At 41.7% G+C, this 18,411-nt stretch overlaps 2 protein-coding genes across 3 annotated transcripts in view; one reads left to right on the forward strand and one right to left on the reverse strand.

Annotated features, from left to right (window-relative positions):
- Positions 1–55: 55 nt before the first annotated feature.
- On the reverse strand, positions 56–3,049 carry LOC133948902 (cytochrome c oxidase assembly factor 6 homolog). Of its 2 annotated transcripts, none has more exons than XM_062382981.1 (3): positions 2,880–3,049; positions 935–1,084; positions 56–750 (listed from the first exon to the last, which is right to left on the reverse strand). In XM_062382981.1, exons 2-3 carry the CDS (start codon positions 1,076–1,078, stop codon positions 652–654), a joined length of 243 nt encoding a protein of 80 aa, XP_062238965.1. In that variant the 5' UTR covers positions 1,079–1,084; positions 2,880–3,049; the 3' UTR covers positions 56–651. The 2 variants fall into 2 exon arrangements, with proteins under 2 accessions (XP_062238965.1, XP_062238964.1); XM_062382980.1 differs by having other exon boundaries at positions 935–1,090; positions 2,880–3,046.
- An 11,912-nt stretch (positions 3,050–14,961) lies between these two features.
- ptprz1b (protein tyrosine phosphatase receptor type Z1b) overlaps positions 14,962–18,411 on the forward strand; it is a 71,325-nt gene continuing 67,875 nt past the window's right edge. Inside the window, exon 1 of the mRNA XM_062382658.1 lies at positions 14,962–15,678. Within this exon, the coding sequence (XP_062238642.1) occupies positions 15,615–15,678 (64 nt within the window). The 5' untranslated portion in view covers positions 14,962–15,614. The remainder of the gene's footprint in view (positions 15,679–18,411) is intronic.

Below are 18,411 nucleotides of genomic sequence, written 5' to 3' on the forward strand. Positions count from 1 at the left end.
GACTCCATTTAGGACGATACAACATTATGCATGTACAAAAACAATAAAGCAAAAATCACATCAAACAATGAGTTTTTTTATTTATTCACAGAAAAACACATCAGATTTTATCCACAGAATAAAAACCTTGATCAGTAATTATTAAGGCTAAGTATGTATTTGACTGCACAAAAACCCGAACAACAGAACAACACTCCTCTTGAAACATTACACAAAGAGACATTTTTTTGGTTTCAATCACAGAAAAATCATGTTCTGTATTAGGATGAGTGCTGACATAGATCCATTACGAGTGTGTACTGTACATCCAGATATATGTAAGGCCTGCGTTTATAAGAACTAATCAGAATTCATTTAAAATGTCAAGTTTGTCCACCCAGACAAAAGAAACAAATCGTTTTCAGACCACTTGACTCAATTAATTGTGGATCTTTTCCCTCTTGCTTTCCTGTGGTTTCCTTTCATACAAAGGATCTCAGTGCGAGTGATGCCACACGTCGCTCTCATTTAGAGTTATTTTTCTGTATGCTGTCCTGCTGCACCTTATTTCTCTATACAATAAATAACAAAAGTGCTCCCCCAGTCCTGAACGTGTGTGAATGAGGCTAAAGCCATTCAGTCTGCAGATTTTCACTGTCGGCTCTCAAGTTGTTAGGAGGGCTGCTGGGGGCCTTTGGCAGGTATGAAGCCTTCATTTTGCATCTTCTCCTTGTATTTCAAGTAGTCTCTCCTCTTGGTGAAATATTTCACCTGTCGGGAAAAACAGAGAAGATGAGGCCTGCGATAAACCTGAAGCTCAGTTTTAGGTAATGTGTGCTCTTCAATCAAACAGATTTCTAGGTTTTTGAGGGACTGCTCTCAACTCCAACGTCTAAATGTAAACCCCGGGATTTAACAGTTCATAGAGTGGGTGAAAGTGAGCGGGATCATTTACCCACTGTGCAGGGCAATTTGCCTCAAATTCCTTCTGGAAGTTCTGGCAGGCTGCAGCGTTGTCGTCCTTGTCATCCAGACATTTCCACAGCAGGTCCCTGGCATCCCAGCAGGCCTTTCTCTCTGATGAACTCGGAGCCGGCATCTCTACCTGAGTCTTGGAGGGAGTTCAAACACACACAATAGGGCAGGACGAGTCAATACAGGAGCGGAAGTAACCGCTGCCATAACACCATTGTGAACAAGCAATAACACCATTGTGAACAAGCAGGTGCTGCATAAAGTAACACACAGTAACACACAATGTAAGAGGGAACACTTCTGCAGGTCCCCACTGCTGTCAGACTCTAGAGCAGGGATGCCAGGGTTACGGCCAATGGCTGTGGGGTTGTGTGGGATGACAGGCTCTCATTGGCTGGTTTGTTGGCGGGTCAGGGGTGAATGAGGAAGTGGAGGGAGAAGACGAATGTTGATGTTAGAAGGGAAGAGACGACGCACGGACATCTGAATGATGTTATGAAAATAACCACTGTCCAGAAACTGTCCCCCGATATGGACAAGCTGGTAAAAGTTAAAGGTGTCTGGCTTCGACAAGTAGCTAAAGTAGGCTGGTCTCCCCATTTATCATATTCCAGTGTGATATGGGTGGGAGGGAATAAAAGGGGTTGGGGTTGACTGTTAGCCAGGTTAGTGCCATATAGGCATATGGGTGTGTGGAAATATGGGTTGGGGGTGACGGGTGATGACTGGCAAAGTTAATGTGCCTCATCTGTTGTTGAGCCAATGTTTTTAGAAAGCTCATATTTGACAATTTTTTCAAGAACCTTGATGTTTTACTAATTCCTACTGGATATTCAATCACATGGCCTATTGTTGGACAACTTGATTCTGGTGCTTACTTTCTGTGACTCGTTTAGGCCTACTTGGCCTGGACTTCTTTTAATTGGCCTAATTATGCATTGACGTGTTTTCATGTGCAAGCCTTCAATAAATATAATAATGAACAGTTTATACTTGTGTTATTTATAGGAAATGTGTTTTTTTGGCACCTAGTCTATTTTGTTGCATTTCTATTTTATAAATGTAGGCTACTTGCATGGATAAGAAAAATGTTACGTCTTTAGAGGGTAACTGTCTCCTGCTTTAGGCTATGTAATGTACGCCTCACTGTGAGGCTATTTTGGTGCCAATGCAATTTCTTATTGATGTGTAGGCCATCATGAATAATTTCAAATAGCCAACATATCCATGTGTTGAGTCAGTGTTTGGCCTTTTCAGAACGAAAGTGTAATCCGGCCCCCTGAGGTCGCTTGAACAAAATCTGGCCCCCTGTCCAAATTTCACCCTGGCATCCCTGCTCTAGAGGCACCGGCCCAGATGGAAAATCTTACTGCACTGCTTTGTTTCTCATGTCACTCCACTCATACTATACAATATGTCCTTCTGATTATGTACAACAGGTTGTCATACCTGCTTGTGCAATCATCATACCACTGCACTTTACTTCATAACATTTCTACACAAACAGTGGACGGTGTATATAATGTGCATAATATTTGATTCTATCGCCTTTTTCTATATTTATCTTCTCTTGTCTTCCCTCATTCTGACCTGCCTGCTGCTAGATCAACTGCATTTCCCCAGTGTGTGGATCCAAAAATGTGCATCTTATTTAACACTGACCTGTGCTATGCTAACCAGTACAGTCACTTCATTATTTTAAACCTGCTGCTCCTTAAAACTCTGAGTTTACTCCTTGTTTCTGCACAATCGTGGCGTTTTTACGTCCTCGCCTCGGCCACAACACAACAACAAAAATAATTTAATCTACTTGGCATCTCTGTGTCAGGTTCAGCTCGACATTAAGCTGCAAATCATTAGCTTAGCTCATGCGAACAGAGAGTGAACTGATGGCAGCTGAGTTGACTCGTGTTGAACGCACTCACCTTGTGGCAGGTTGAATCCTCTCTCCGCTGCTGTTTGCTCCTGTCACTTCATGAGACCAGAGGAAGCACAGGAACTCCGCTGCTGATGCTACAACAACAAGAATCCCAGCAGCACCGGGCAACACTGAAGGACGCGCGGCGGCACTTCCTGGTTGTCGCTGCGTGATGACGTCACGCCCGCTCGACAAAACCTGCAAGGCGACGACGCAGGGGGGTTCATTGGCGAAGTGATGGAAAAACGTCCATATTTCTCTCCATTTTAACAGAGCTACAGTGTGAAGAACCCGATGTGAAGTGTGATAAAGGTTTGACTCAATGTTCAAATTTCGTCTTCACTATGTGTAGGGAAATGACTTTATGACGAGAGAGCTCAACGCATTGCAAATAGGGGATATGGTTTGGGAAAACACAGGTACATACAGCAGCCAACGCACCTTTACTGTAGTAAAGTATAGCAGTACCTATCAAACAAAATATTATTATTTCAAACAGTAAAACTGTCTGATATTCAGTATGTAGGTAGTCAGAGAGGTCCTGAACACAGGCATATCAGTCTCTCTCTGAACGTATTGAGCAAAGTGATTTTATAGAACTTTGAAATATCCAGAAATGAACTGAATTGATTGTACACATGTTGGACTTTATTTGAAAAATCTCAAAATCTATAAAGTAAATATGTTTGATATTCAGTAGGTAGGTAATAAGAGAGGTCCCGAACACAGGCATATCAGTCTCTCTCTGAACGTATTGAGCAAAGTGATTTTATAGAACTTTGAAATATCCAGAAATGAACTGAATTGATTGTACACATGTTGGACTTTATTTGAAAAATCTCAAAATCTATAAAGTAAATATGTTTAATATTCAGTATGTAGGTAATCAGAGAGGTCCTGAACACAGGCATATCAGTCTCTCTCTGAACTTTTTGAGCAAAGTGTTTTTACAGTAAGTATCCTGAAATGATCTATTCCACAGTGAAAATGTTGAACTTTACTTTGAAAAATCTCCAAATCTATACAGTAAAAAGGTTTGATATTCAGTATGTAGGTAGTGAGAGAGGTCCTGAACACAGGCATATCAGTCTCTCTCTGAACTTATTGAGCAAAGTGTTTTTACAGTAAGTATCCTGAAATGATCTTTTCCACAGGTAAAATGTTGAACTTTACTTTGAAAAAATTTCCAAATCTATTGGAACCCCAGTGAAGTGTAGCAGTATCTTTAACTTATGTATACACGTTCAAATGTGTGTGTTTGTTTGTTTCATCAAAGACAAACATATATTAATTCCTTCTGTGGAAGCCTCTATTCACACCCCTTTGTCACTGAGCTGCATGAACCCAATTTCAACAACCGTAGAATGACAATATATTTGTGCGTGTGTGTGTGTAAAATGTCTGCTGTTGATCAACTCTCTCTCTCTCTCTCTGCCTTTCTTTTTCTTCTTTCCCACAGCCACAGTGATGGAGAATAACCCCACTGGTTGCCATGGTGCCCAACACAAATCCATCCCAGTTTGTGTGCCTGTGCAGACTGAAGGGAATTAAAAACACAAGCACTCTGATGTAGGGGTGAGGTGCAAGCCCTGTTCTTATAAAAGTAAGTGTTTGTCACCGCGTGCATGTGTGTGTGTGTGTATGAGACTTGAGTGTGTCTCTCTTGCTGCTTCAAAGACACAGCTTCATAATTCACTATTTTTGTCACACACTATTTACCTTTTGTTTCCTCTGCTGTCAGTTTTTTTTCTGTGCTCCAATATGGAGATTTAGGGCCAAAGCACGGGTGTTTTCAAAACTCCTGTCCCTATAAATGACTGCACAAATTCACAAATGATCTACAAGGAAAGTGTAAAACATGAAAAGAACAATTATTAAAAAAAGTAACAAGAAAATTGTAGAGGAGGCTGAGTGGGTTAGGTAAGGTAGGCATCGCTAGGGGGTGTTCATCAAATACGTAGGTGGTGGAACTTGTTTATTGCTGAGCATGGGATCAATAAGTATTTGAAAAAAATATAAATATAAATAAAAAATATGCACACAGAGAAACATGTGCTAATTAAGATCCATATTGTTATAACAATAACACTACATGCATTGACCATGGAAATATTACTTAATTTGAGAAGATAAAAACTCTAAACAATACGTTCACAAACAGAACAGTCCTTAATAACCTTGATGAGCTCTGTGGGAGTAGTTATCTAACACAACAATGTCCTGCAGGATACAACTTGAGTAGTTAAATATGCACACAATTTCCCTAATTCATTCAAACAGGTGATCCACAGGAAACTAAAAAACTTTGTTAACTGGTAACTCCTGCTGTAACTTTATCATCTTCCACTTTACAGAAATCTTTCACTTGCTAATAACTTAACAAACAAACTTGAGTCACTCTATTATCAGAGAGTAGGGGGGCAGAGTCTCTTGAACAAAAATAATCAAGTCAAGTCAAAGTTTATTCAAACAGCGTGTCTAAAATAACAAGGTTGACCAAAATGCTAAACTGGCTTTAAATACAAAAAATTTTAATTATAAAAAAAAAACTGAATAAATAGAAAGCCATAAAACATTAAACATCATACAGTTTATGGTATTATTACCCAATATCAAGGTCTCAAACTCAAATTAATGGGTCTCTAGTAATGAATAAATAAGTAACGTAGTAACTGAGACTTATTATATAATCCTAATACAATAAAATATATTCAATCTATTCTGAGTCTGCTCAATCACTTTTTCTATCCCTCGCTGTCTCGTGCTGACACGCAGACTCACGCAGACTTTGACTCATCTGACCCGCCACAGTTTAAACGTAGTTTAAGCTTCTCAGTGTTCAGTTTCAATGTCTTCAGTGCTTCACACATCCCCGGTCCTCCTCTAACCAGAAAGTAAGCAGATCAATCCCAGTCCTTCACATTCCGAATACTGAGGTGTCTTTGAACAAGATACTGAATCCCAATTCTGTAGCGACGGTCTTAGGATTAGGGTTTCATTGCATACATCGTTATTACCAGTTACCACTCTGCAGTTGAGGAACATAATTTGGCTGTGGTTATAAGGTCTATTTTAATGTAATGGAACTGTGTGGGCTTGGTGTAGGAATGTGCTCTATCAACTGAGTGTATCTGTAGTTCTTCCTGTTACCATTTTCACTTGACCTGTTTCAAGAAAAGAAAATGATATAAGTCTCCAGCGGCGCCGACAGTACAGTACGTGTGAGGTCTCTACAAGTTGATTTTGATACTGTACATGATGAAGAACTATAGACATGGACCAGGATTAGATTGAAGTGCTCATTTTATAAAAAAACACATGTGTAGGTGGAGTGAAGGTGAAGAGCAATCCCGACTGGAGGTCTTGAGATGATTCTGGAGAGTTCAAGGATCAGTTTCTCCAGTCTCAGGCGGACCCTTCCTCCTTATCCTCGTCCTCTTTTTGCCCTGTTAACAAACACAAACATGTCAGACTCTCTGACAGCAGCTGCAGTGACCTTGATGTCTGTGAGCATAGTGTACAGTTCTTACATAATTATCAGACACCCTCCACTCAGGGTAGAGATCCTTGTGGAGCTGACGCAGCCTATTAGCTTCTGTGAAATATTCTTTCTGCTCGTCGTCGGACATCAAATTCCACTGTGGACACAGGACAACACACAAAAGCATAAAACACACAGATCCACAATAACTGGTGCAGGTCCTGCATCTAAACCTCCCACAGTGTATTTGTGACATAAAATGCCAGAAATCCTATTCTCCTATTTAGGTTGGTTCGCTGGTCAAGTGACAGTAAATACAAATCATTCCCAAGAACAAAACTTAGTGAGTCACAATGTCAAGAGTGACAGAGGAACTTTTTTGAAGTAATGTCTGACACTGTTGATAGATGACGGTTGTGAATCTTTAATCAAACTGTGGTGATGTTTTATGATACTGATTTAAACATACAGAATAAAGACACCTACTCTCTGTCCAATGAGTTTGTTGACAGACGCACTGTCAGAGTTTTCAAGCTCGGTCGCAACTTTTGGCATCTGTTCCTTGAGGTAAATCATGAAGGCGTTTGGTGGCTTCTTAATATACGGCACGTTCTCGGGGTCCGGCTGTCGCTGAACCCTTCTCTTTCTATGGAAAGACAGAAAAAAACACAGGCAGAGATATATTTCTGTGTGTGAAACTGTGATCAAGGACACAAACAATAAAGTTTTTGAGTCTGGCTTTGTTGTGGTCAGACACAGATGATGAACCAGTCAGGTGGACTTACTCTGGACGGGGGCGGATCACTGGAGGATCATTAGGAACAACAGGAGCTGTATTGGCCTGATAATGGTAAAGCACCTGTCCATTCCTACATAGACACAATCAGGGAGACCCATTAGCTGAGTGATCATATGGGTTGGAAGATACACACGGAGTCTCACAGTTGTGTGGTTGTTTGCATTTCTGTGTGTGATACTTACGCAAATCCAAAAGGAACCAGGTTACCCTGGCCCTGAGGGAGACTCACAACTGGGGCGTTGTTGAACTAGAGACATGAGCAAACACAAAATTTCAGTTTCTATATAAATATATATATACTGCCTGAAAGAGCTGCAGTGGAGTAAAAACACAGCTGGTCCACTTTATACCAAACCAGAGCTTTGTGTAATGTGTAGCAGTTTTGTGGCTGCATTTAAACATCATGAAAAATGACTCCTCAGCATGTTGTGCTCAGTACAACACGAGACGCTCACATTGTTAAAGTGAGCGGAGCGACACACAGACATGACCCGACACCATCGATTCATAACAAAACACACCATCACCTTAGTTTAGTTTGTCACCTAAATCATCCCAATCCACTGATGTGTAGTCGTTGATACCCTACCTGTTGTTGGCTGCAATGAGCTGCCTGGTTGTACCAGAGGCCTGGAGGCAGTACAGTTGGAGGCAGGTACCTGAAAGGACCTGTTGCAGCATCAAGTCCAGGTGCTGGCAGGAATGGCTGATGAAGGCGGGAAGGTGCTGCACCAAGGGGCATGGGGGGGTTTGACTGATGGCTCATCACTTCTTCAGCTGCAGTATCGCCAAGAAGAGGAGAATCAGTCATTCTGCCAACAGTTCGAAGCACGGTATGTGTTTAACTAAGATATTACAAAGGATACTGTTTACAAAAGCTGGTGCACCCTTAGGGTGATCACACATTTTTGACTGTTCACCTCAAAGGGCTGAAATGTTTTTCCTTTTTGACAATTTTGACACCAATCAGGCCTCATCCACTGAAAATGACAATGAGGCACGCGTTGAAGCGATGAAGTAGCATGTACCAGGCAAAGACTCTGTTTCAGATGGGGCAGACAATACCTTAAACACTCCTGTTGAGGTAGTTGAAGATGCACAGCAGAAATATCCACACCATGAAGAGGAAATGACTGATGATGATGTAAAAAGCGACCCAGAAGAGTCCTTTGAAGGTGTGATCATAGAACATTGAGGACACAACAAGATCAAAGTCAAACACAGAAATACCTTGTTGCAGGACACACACAAAAGGAGTGTGGCAGCATGCATATTACTATTGACCGCAAAATAGTTACAGATAACTTCACCCTGAGAGACTACGTCATCATTCTCCAGTCTGCAAGAATCAGCCCATCACCTTACTATGCAAAAGTGCTCAAGCATGATGAGTTCCTGAAACTGAATGGATCTTACTTCATAAGCATCAGACCAGGCAAAAAAGCTGGAGATCCGACTGTGCTCTGTCAATCAAGAAGAGAAAGTTGAAGGTTTAAAATTGCTTAAGTCACAAAGGCATGTTCAGAAATGTGCCTAAGTCATTTATTACTCTTATGTTACATAATTGACAGACATTGTTATAAGTTTGTCAATAGTCATCTATTGTCATAATCTTTTTGAGTGAATTCATTAATAAATATTGTGTTTTCTGAAAAACCTCAAAAAATGACTTGGGCCATTAGTTTAAGGGCGTGGTGATATTTGAGATGTGCAGGAACGTTCTGATTTGATTGGTTAGGATGCAGATGCAACAGACACTGTTTAGTTGTTGATTATTTGTTGAGATTGTTAACATGTGTAATGTAGTTATAAATTAGGAAAAAAATAAGAAAAGGGGAAACTCAAACCAGAGCTTTTCATTTATTATAAAACGTATCCGATCAATGTTATTTGAGCAACATATGCACAACACTAGTATACATTCAGGGGTCGGCAACCTTTTTGACAATAAGTGCCAATGTAAAATGTTCTTGTTAATTAGTGTGCCATATCTATATTTTTTTATATTAAGTTTATTATTGAACCACATTAATATTTCCTACAGACATGTCATTCGATTCCATCCATATTGGATATATATAGAACAACACTTTTATCTCATTATGATTGCAATAATAAGTTTGTTATTAATCCCACCAACCACACTCATATTCAGAATTGCGAAAGCTTGCTTCAGTCGCATGGTTTCTGTCAGTGTCAAAGACTTTGAGAGATTTTGCTTGCTTCCCATACCTGGACCCTGCAAGTTTGATGGATTCTCCCTTGTCTGCCTGATCCTTGACACTTCTTCCGTGCCTTGTCTCAAAGCGGCGCCTAACACTGGACGTTCGGCACGCAACATTTTCAAAAGAATAACGTGCACACAGCACGGTCCTTATGGAAAACAAAGCCATACTCTTCTAGCTGTGAGGGCTTAAATGCCTTCCTTATTTGACTGCAAACCTTTGAACATTTCTTTAATAAGAAATCGCCTGTGTGCCAATGATTATGACGCCGCATGCCATGTGCCTTAGGTTGCTGGCCCCTGCATTATACAAAATTATGTTTTGTATAAAGTGGACAGGCTGTGTTTTTACTCCACTTCAGCTCTTTCAGGTAGTAACTGACACGTTGTGTCTGTTCATGTCTCTCGTTCAACAACGACCCAGGAGTGAGTCTCCCTCAGGACCTGGGGAACAACCTGGTTCCTTTTGGATTTGTGTAAGTGTCACAAACAGAAATGCAAACAAAAACACGATTGTGAGCCTCTGCTTGTATCTTCCAACCCACATGTTCACTCAGCTATGTGCCTCCCTGATTGTGTCTATGTAGGAATGGACAGGGGATTTTCCTTTATCCGGCCTATACAGCTCCTGTGTCTGCTTCTAATGATCCTCCAGTAATCCGCCCCCCCCTCCAGAGTAAGTCCACCTGACTGGTTCATCATCTGTGTCTGAACACAACAAAGCCTTGATCACAGTTGCACACACAGAAATTGATCTCTGCCTCTTTTTTTTTCTGTTTTCCCATAAAAAGAGAAAGGTTAACTGACAGCCGGACCCCGAGAACATGCCGTATGTTGAGAAGCCACCGAACGCCTTCATGCATGCGTGTTGTACTGTGTCCACAGTGGAAGTTGCAAAATATAACGGAGAAGCTAAGAGGGAGAGGCAGCTCCACCTTCATTTCTTCCCTGAGTGGTCAGCGGGTGATAATTATGTAATTACTGTACACTATGCCCACAGACAACTCATACATTTTACAGCCATAGTATGCAACAAGGTCACTGCAGCTGTTGTCAGATGGAGATTCTGAAATGTTTGTGTTTGTTTACAGCGCAAAAAGAGGAAAAGGATAAGGAGGAAGGGTCCGTCTGTGACTAGAGAAACTGATCCTTGAACTCTCCAGAATCATCTGAAGACGTTCAGCTGGGATTGTTCTCTACTTTGTAGAGTGTCTCAAGTGTCAGGTGAGTCATATGACTGGAAGATCTGTGGTGGAACCTAGACCCCATACAGGAAGTGGTCTATGCAGACACTGTAAGAAAATCTAAAGCATTATTTTCCTTCTAACAACGGTTTTATCACAGGGACCATGGACAGCTCATAGCACCTAGTCTGGGGCAAACACCCAGGGAGCCATGCACTGCTCCACTAAATCCACTGAAGGTGTTGCTGTAAAGAAAGATTGAACTCATTAAGAAAAGTATAGATCATTGTGCGATGATCAATGTTGATGTTGCGGCGTCATTTCAATCAAATCAACATTTAAACTGTTGTCGGACGTCAGCAGAGAGGGAGTCAGTGTACTTCCCCCTCAGGTTATAGGATCATAAATACGCTACGCAATTCTTTTATATAATCAACCACTAATACTGATGAATTCGACCTGGGACAAACTGTAGAATTTAATCAGTAGGAGGCAGAGCAAGATTTGATGGAGACGCCTCGCAATTCTCTGTTCTCACTCTATTCTCCTGCTCCGACAATGATTTATTGAAAGAAAACCTGTCAATGATCTGAATATCTTTAATTTATTATCTAGGGCAGCAGGGATCCATCTGATTGGCCAAATGTATTGACACTCAGAGCGTGAATGCATAACACATGGAACTACATCTACCGCAGTTCAAGCAGTCTTTTGCGATGTGTGTATCGCGCATGTTGAAATCGGTGATATAAGGATACATTTTCAATACATTGTTCAGCACACACTCAGAGCTGCATTGCTCCACAGCAGGCATTGAGAACTGACATCATCTGTCACATGTGCACACACACACACACACATCGAGCGGTATTTGTCAGCCCAGTGTCGTCCAGGATACTGACCTCCAGTTGCCACCGCTGGAAGTCAATATCACTGTCAACTCAGGAACAGCATCCACTGTCATGGCAACAGGGGGTCGGACACACACAAATTCACACACTGTCAAACACACAAAAGCAAATGCTCCTAAACAAATTATGAGATTGATGTGATGACCGAAAGAGAATTTTTTTAAGGAAAACTGCAGGTTTTGTGCATCTTTGACTTTTTCTTGCTCTGATAACTGTTGTAATGTATGTTTAGAGATAACCTTTTCAGCTGAGCTTGTGGAGAAAGAAATCACTTGACAGCAAACACTTCACTGGAGGAAGTCTCAGCCTGTATCTAATTGTATCCAGAGTAGTGTTTCATGGTCTATTCTTGTGTGTGCTTTTCAGTTTTTAACCCTGCAAGCAGTGGGTTCTGTTGAGAAGATGATCAGGCCGGTCGATTGCCATTAAATCTGGTGTTCATTTGCCCAGATGAGTAACCTTAACATCATATTGGTAATAATAATCTGAGGTTGGTTAGGACTGTTGACACATTTAGGAGAGGTTTAACATCTCTCAGATATTTCACTTTGTCAAACTCAAAATTTAGAAAGACCTGGCTTACTCTGCGTGTTAAAGAGAGGAACGCTCTCTGTGCCCTCTAAGATATTTTGTGTGATGGACAGAGCTGATTTGCGTGAGCTGACAGTGGTTGACCTAAATGAAAGTCCAAGTGGGGATGTTGATGTGGCGCCACTCTCAGTATGAATGCACAGTCAGAGAGAGGAAAGAGGCAGCCAGCACGTAATCCATAATCCATAGCTGCCAGCATGCAGTGAAAACAGAATCAGCTTTACACAGTAACAGGATCTATGGTAAAAGAGAAAAAAGCTCACGATATTTCGCAGGAGGTTGGTGCTGTGATGGGTCACCAGACAGCTCCTGTCTTCCCACCTGTCGCAGAACACAGTCCCTCCCTGTGCGTGAACATGTGGGCTGCGTTGAGGTGGTGTCGCTATAGTTTTTACACTTTTGTGTTTTTGCTCATTTTTCATTATTCAGTTGATTTCACTCAGTTTGCAGTTTGAGTAATGTTGTTGTTTTGCCTGTAACAGGTATCTTCACTTGGGTAAACAGGACTGAAGTGAATGAGTGCTCAGCAGCACACATGGGCAGGAACCATCCAGTGTGGGGTTGTAGCATGTTGGGGTTTGATGGGCGGAGCCTCCTTGAAGCTCTGGGATGGGGTTGTAGACATGAATTAAGTTGTGTTCGAAGAGATCATAGATGTTTGAAACATGCCAGTAGTATTTCGTTCTCTTATCATGTCAGGGGCTGTTGTAAAAGGATGCATTTTGCAACCATGAGTTAATCTGTGTGCAAGGTTAAGGTGATCAAAACCACCACAGTGGTTGCCACTGATAAAATTTAGCACTTCACACAAGACCTCGGTTTCAGCTGAAGCCGGAATTTGTCTTTCACATTCGTGAACAACGAAGGATGTCATGTATGTTTTTCTTTATAGAACCTCTACCCCAGCTTCGGGGGTTATCACCTCAAACTCTCATGACATCTTTGTTATGTACAGCTCGGTTTTGCATCTGTCACGTGTTAGAAACGGCATGGACACTGTTGTGGTGAATTGTGAAGGATCTCCTGCTGAGTTCTCATTAGCTCACTCCGACATTATCCTGAGTTTATACTAAGGGGGGCCGGCAGGAGGAACTCTCTCAGTCTCACGTTTGTATTTTCACATCGGCTCCTTCCGGAGGTTGTCAGGATATTATCCAGAGTTCAGTGCATGGTTGAAAGCAACTAGACTGAATTGTCTCATTTAAACTCACCAAACTTATTGCACTTTCCATTTAAATTTGAAACAACTTAAAATGTATGAAGTATAACCAAACTTTAAGTAGATATACTTAACACTAATTGGTTTATTTAAATTTAAGATTGAATTTTACACATTTTATTTTTATTATATCTGACTAATTGAGCATTTCCCCCCCATTTTGTCCCTGTTTCTATTATTATCTTTTCCGTTATTAATTCTATTTTGGTTTGTAATTACACAAGAGATACAATGTACATGTTGGTATTCCAAAAGCCCCACTGCACTCTCCCACACACACGCACACACAAACAAATACACAGGCTTATATCCTGGTAGCGCAGGGGCCAGGGAGGATATTGTAACAAGCATCCGAAAAAAATGTTGGTGCAACAATTGAGACAAGCCTCCCGCCTGAATTAAAGAGGATTATCTCCTCTTAATTTATGCTAATGAATGCACACACACACCAACTAGAGCAGCATGTTGTTGTGGAGCCAAAGCCTGTGGCACACACACACACACACACACACGCACGCACGCACGCACGCACGCACACACTCTTTCTCTTGCAGACATTTAGAAGCTTCCACAACTGTTTGTTATTGCACCATTGAAGCCTGTTGCTTGTGGAGCTACACTCACAAGGCACATGCGCACACACTCAGTATTATGCCTTTGTGTACCTCATGGGAATCTTAAAGTCCAACTGCTGCCAAATCTCACCACCATCACTCTCACACACACACACACACACACACACACACACACACACACACACACACACACTGATTCCACCGTGGGACAGTCCTGGCTTGCTTGAATCTACATTCTTGTTCTGTTGTGGGACGCTTCTTCAGTTCAGTGAACCAAAGCTCTTTCAGTGCCTCACATGAAATTGGGAAACACACACTGTGAGCTCTCTTCCTGATTCTCCGTCAAGCTCTCCAAGTCACTCGAATGCATTCTCCTATTTAAGCCATCATTATATTATAAAATATAGATGTTTAGGTTTAAGGCCAGAGGATGTCGCACCTCGTCAAGCCCTATGAGACAAATTCAATTTGATTGAGTGAAAGACCTGTTGACTGTAAAATTATTGCTGTTTTGTTTTGATAACAGGATTCAGTCATTTCACAGTCAAATATTGTAACGCTTTCAATCAAAACCCTGCACTATCACTCAAATATCCCCGGCATGTGCTTGGACATGCTCTGCTTGTGCTCAAACGGGTGCACTTGTCAAACGAGGAACAATTTTCCAAAATATATTCAATGACGTGTGGCTTTGCTCAGAGCTATATACAGAGCTTATAACTGTAAGCAAGGAATGACTCGACCCATTAAGACCGGGTGCGATGTGTGTGTCTCATCCATGATGTCATCGTTTTAAAGATGTGACTAATGAAATACATTGTGATAAGCTGAAATATTCATGAGAAAGGCGAAAGGCATTATGCTGTCTGTTAGTGCTCTTTGCTTGCAAAGTAGCGTCAAAGGCAATGGCTGAGGAGAGAGGAGAGGGATATTGAAGCAGATTACAGCAGCGTTTCACTGACGCTTACGATGATGAAAATAATAATGAAGAAGATCCAGACAAAGTGACTGCTGAGCCTCTGACCAAGGCTCAGTTCATAAGAGACCTGTATGAGGAGGAAGAGGAAGAAGAAGAGGGAGATCTTGGAGAGTTTGCTAGATTTATTTATTTTATCTTTCAGGGAAATTGCAATTATTCACAATGAAAGACAAGTTTTTAAAATATCAATTATTTCATGTAACTGCTTGAAAATACAAATGCATTTTTTGTGGCCTTCTTGATCCCCGACCACAATGGATGCAGGCCTTTAGTTTCCCACTAAAATAGCAAATAAGGACAGGTCCAAAACATGATGAAAAATGTGGTCCCTTTGTGTCCCATGGTTTAGAAAAATCATAGATCCACCTCTGCTATAAATCTAGGATATGAATCACACTGGTGCTGTGGCACAGATAACTGTTTCCCTGTAACATCATGAGAACGTTATAGCAGCTGTAATCCTTTCCACTTAAGGGCAGTGGGCGGCGCGCACACAACGCGCCCCTTATTGCGAGACATATACATGTGAGGGCGCGCGTCCCCCCAAATCATTCCAGTCAGCCCGGGAGGAACCCGCTCTTTAAACCCAGACCGAGCCAAGCTGGGCCGAACCGAGCCGAGCCGAGCCAATCCGAGCGTTCAGAGGCAGCGGAGGAGCCAGGATGAGCTGGTAGCGCATCTTTTACGCACACCGCCCGACCGCTCCGCCGCACGCCTGCACCTCCGTCCCTTATAAACGCAGCGACTGCCGCTCCGCGTTCAGTTCTCACGCCGACACCATGGAGACGCCACTGGCCAGGAGCGATGCGATCGTTTCCCAGCTGCTGCTCTTCTGCCACATCGGTAAGAAAGTGAGGAGGAGGAGGAGGATGAGGAGGAGACGAAGGAGAGAAAAGGCGTTAATTGTGACTGTGGTGGTGGCTGACATGTGATGCTGTGTTCGCTGCATTGAGCCCGTGCGTGCGTTCGATTCCCCCGGATTTTCTGCTCACTTCCCTCCGTCTTTCACTATCTGCAAAAAGATGCGTATCGCACGTCGGTGTATGTTTCTGAAATGCATGCCTTTCCCTCCGTGGAAACGTGTTCTCTGCCGCTAAATGTCCCCTTGGCGCTCAGATTTTGTTTTTCCGTTCCCTCTGCAGTACGTGCACGGATTTCAATTTCCCGTGATTCAAACATGTTGAGCCATTTTTGCCCAAACACAAGTTCAAGTATGAATGAAATGTACCGTTGGGGCAGTGTGTTGATGCTCTGGTCTGTTATAGGATGGCGGTCCTGATGAGATGTGCTCCAACTTTGAGTTCCTACAACCGAATCCATGTAATACCTGTATATATCACATATTTGTTTGTGTCACGTTGTCCTGTAGTTAAAGACCTGTGTCATGAGGGAGTCATTGCTCTAATATCCTGGCAATATGCATCAGTGGTGTATCTAAGTTTTTCCAGAGTCAGGGGCCATAAAGGAACCACAATTTACACAGAGGTGCCAAATACATGCATGTACAACATCCATGCACATACACTTCCTTGATTTTTTATTTTTAACTTTGTTGTATTGCTAGAAGTTATATAATTTATTTTATCATTTGTGTTGATGACTGACAGTACAGGGACGCTTCAGGGGCCAAGCATATTTCAGCCCCCCTGGCCCCCATATTCAAATATATTCAAAGGGTAGGTTTGTGAATGCAAGTCCAGACATTTTTCCACATTTTTTCATGTCGACTGCTTTCAATCATTAGTCCAAGAGTCAGTGGAGCAGAAGTAAAATTTCAGATCCTCCTGGAGACATTCAAGAGAAGTGGCTTGGTTCTAATTTGAGCAATTGGATCACAGATGGAGAAGTGAAAAGTATAATTTCCTTCTGTGTAGTTCATTTACTAATTAAAAAAAAAGGAAAATAAGTAAGACATGTATTGCCCTTCAGTCTGTAGCTTAACAAGATGAATCATCGCTCGAACTAGAACATGTGGAGCAGTTTCACTCTCTGAGCATCATGTCCTTATTCGCACACTGACAACATTTGACCAGTGGCATCTGCAATATCACATTTGAGGATAAACAGTTCGATTTTGTCTTTGCTTCCTGCAGGAAATTTATTTGAGGTTTTGCTAGTGGAAAATCTTTGGAGCAAACTTAAGCTATTTGAGGGGAAACAGATAAATGTCTGCCAAATCAAGAAGAGGCACAGGAGAGTTAGGCTGATATATTGTCAGGGACAATATATTGGACAATTTAAGCAGCTTTACTAGTCTAGTCAGTTAATTTATAAAATACATTCCTGGCAGAAAAAATGGGATATACTGTATGCAAGGTTTGAAACAGTCCTGCTATTAAATGGTTTGCCCTCCAGAGGGCGCTGGAAAGTACTTTCTTCCACAAGTGAAATGCCCAACTCATTTACCTGTAAAACGTGGTCACAATGCTTTAAACTATAATCTCATTGGGTTTATATTAATACTATTGGCTGACATATTGTTATGGTTGTAGTTGGCAACAAGAGTAAAAAAGAGAACGTCTGACTTCGTGGATGACCCCCCTGAACCCTCTGACAGACCCCCGTTAGTCTGCATCCGCCCGGCCTCAGTACGACTGTGGTTGACATTTCAATTTGACCTTTGAAAAAACAAATAGCTTAAACGTTGAACATCGATTCTTAACAAGGTTATCATACCATTTAAATGAGGCTCAGGAGATGAGTCTCATGACCTTCATTTGAGGGGGAAGAGATCCGAGGTCCTGAGCACAAACCTGCATCTTCCATGTTTGATGAGATTTAGTGTGATTGGATTGAACCAGATGATCCAATAAGGCGTTGTTTTTATTATTCTGTAACTTAATAAAGACACAAATGCTGATAGATATTGTGGGTGAGCTTTGTTGTTTGTCGTTTCTATCTGTCAGTGTTACTATTTCCTTTTTATTATGAGTTAATTTCTCACTGACCATTTCCAGCCTGTTGCTTGTTGACTCCTTCCTTCCCCTTCATCACAGCAAAAAACTGTTATTATGATAAAGTTCCAATCAAGAAAGAGGTTAAATTGGCCACATTGTAAACAGGCGACATCATATAGATGCCTGGAGTTTCTTACCAACTCTTTCCCCGAAAAAGTTCCTCTGTTGTTGAAACCACTTGGTCGTCTCGCTTGAACTATTAGCTCCACTGCCCCGCAAGATATCCGGTGCTACTGCTCTGTGTTGCCTGTTTCCTCTGTATCCGCAAGATTTGAAAAGACGTGCACAAAACATGAACCTATAACTTCTGCAGTAGGACACATCGCTGTTCATTCTATTTAAAAGGTGCGTACCTGATTATAACAGCTCTAACAACCTTTGTGCAGATAGATATCTAAGGTGATGTAGATACTGGATGGTGTATTGTAGTGAGAGGAGAAGTGGGGTCGTTTGGAAGCTTTACCAGTAGAGCTTGACTGTCTCTTCTCGACTGTAAAGATGTCTATCCATCAGAGTGATACAGAGAACACTGATAAGTCTTTTGATACACAGGGTTTAGCTGTTAAGGTGCTGATGACCACACAGAATGTCTCCGTAGTCACGAATCTGGTTCATTTCC

The sequence above is a fragment of the Platichthys flesus genome, chromosome 23 (assembly GCF_949316205.1).
Source record: "Platichthys flesus chromosome 23, fPlaFle2.1, whole genome shotgun sequence".
In the NCBI taxonomy this organism is placed as follows: domain Eukaryota; kingdom Metazoa; phylum Chordata; class Actinopteri; order Pleuronectiformes; family Pleuronectidae; genus Platichthys; species Platichthys flesus.

Excerpts from the sequence above, each read along its gene's own strand:
- LOC133948902 (XM_062382981.1), bottom strand. The coding sequence starts at position 1,078 with ATGCCGGCTCCGAGTTCATCAGAGAGAAAGGCCTGCTGGGATGCCAGG. Across the intron at positions 751-934 it reads CAAATTGCCCTGCACAGTGG|GTGAAATATTTCACCAAGAG; the intron begins GTAAATGATCCC and ends TTTTCCCGACAG.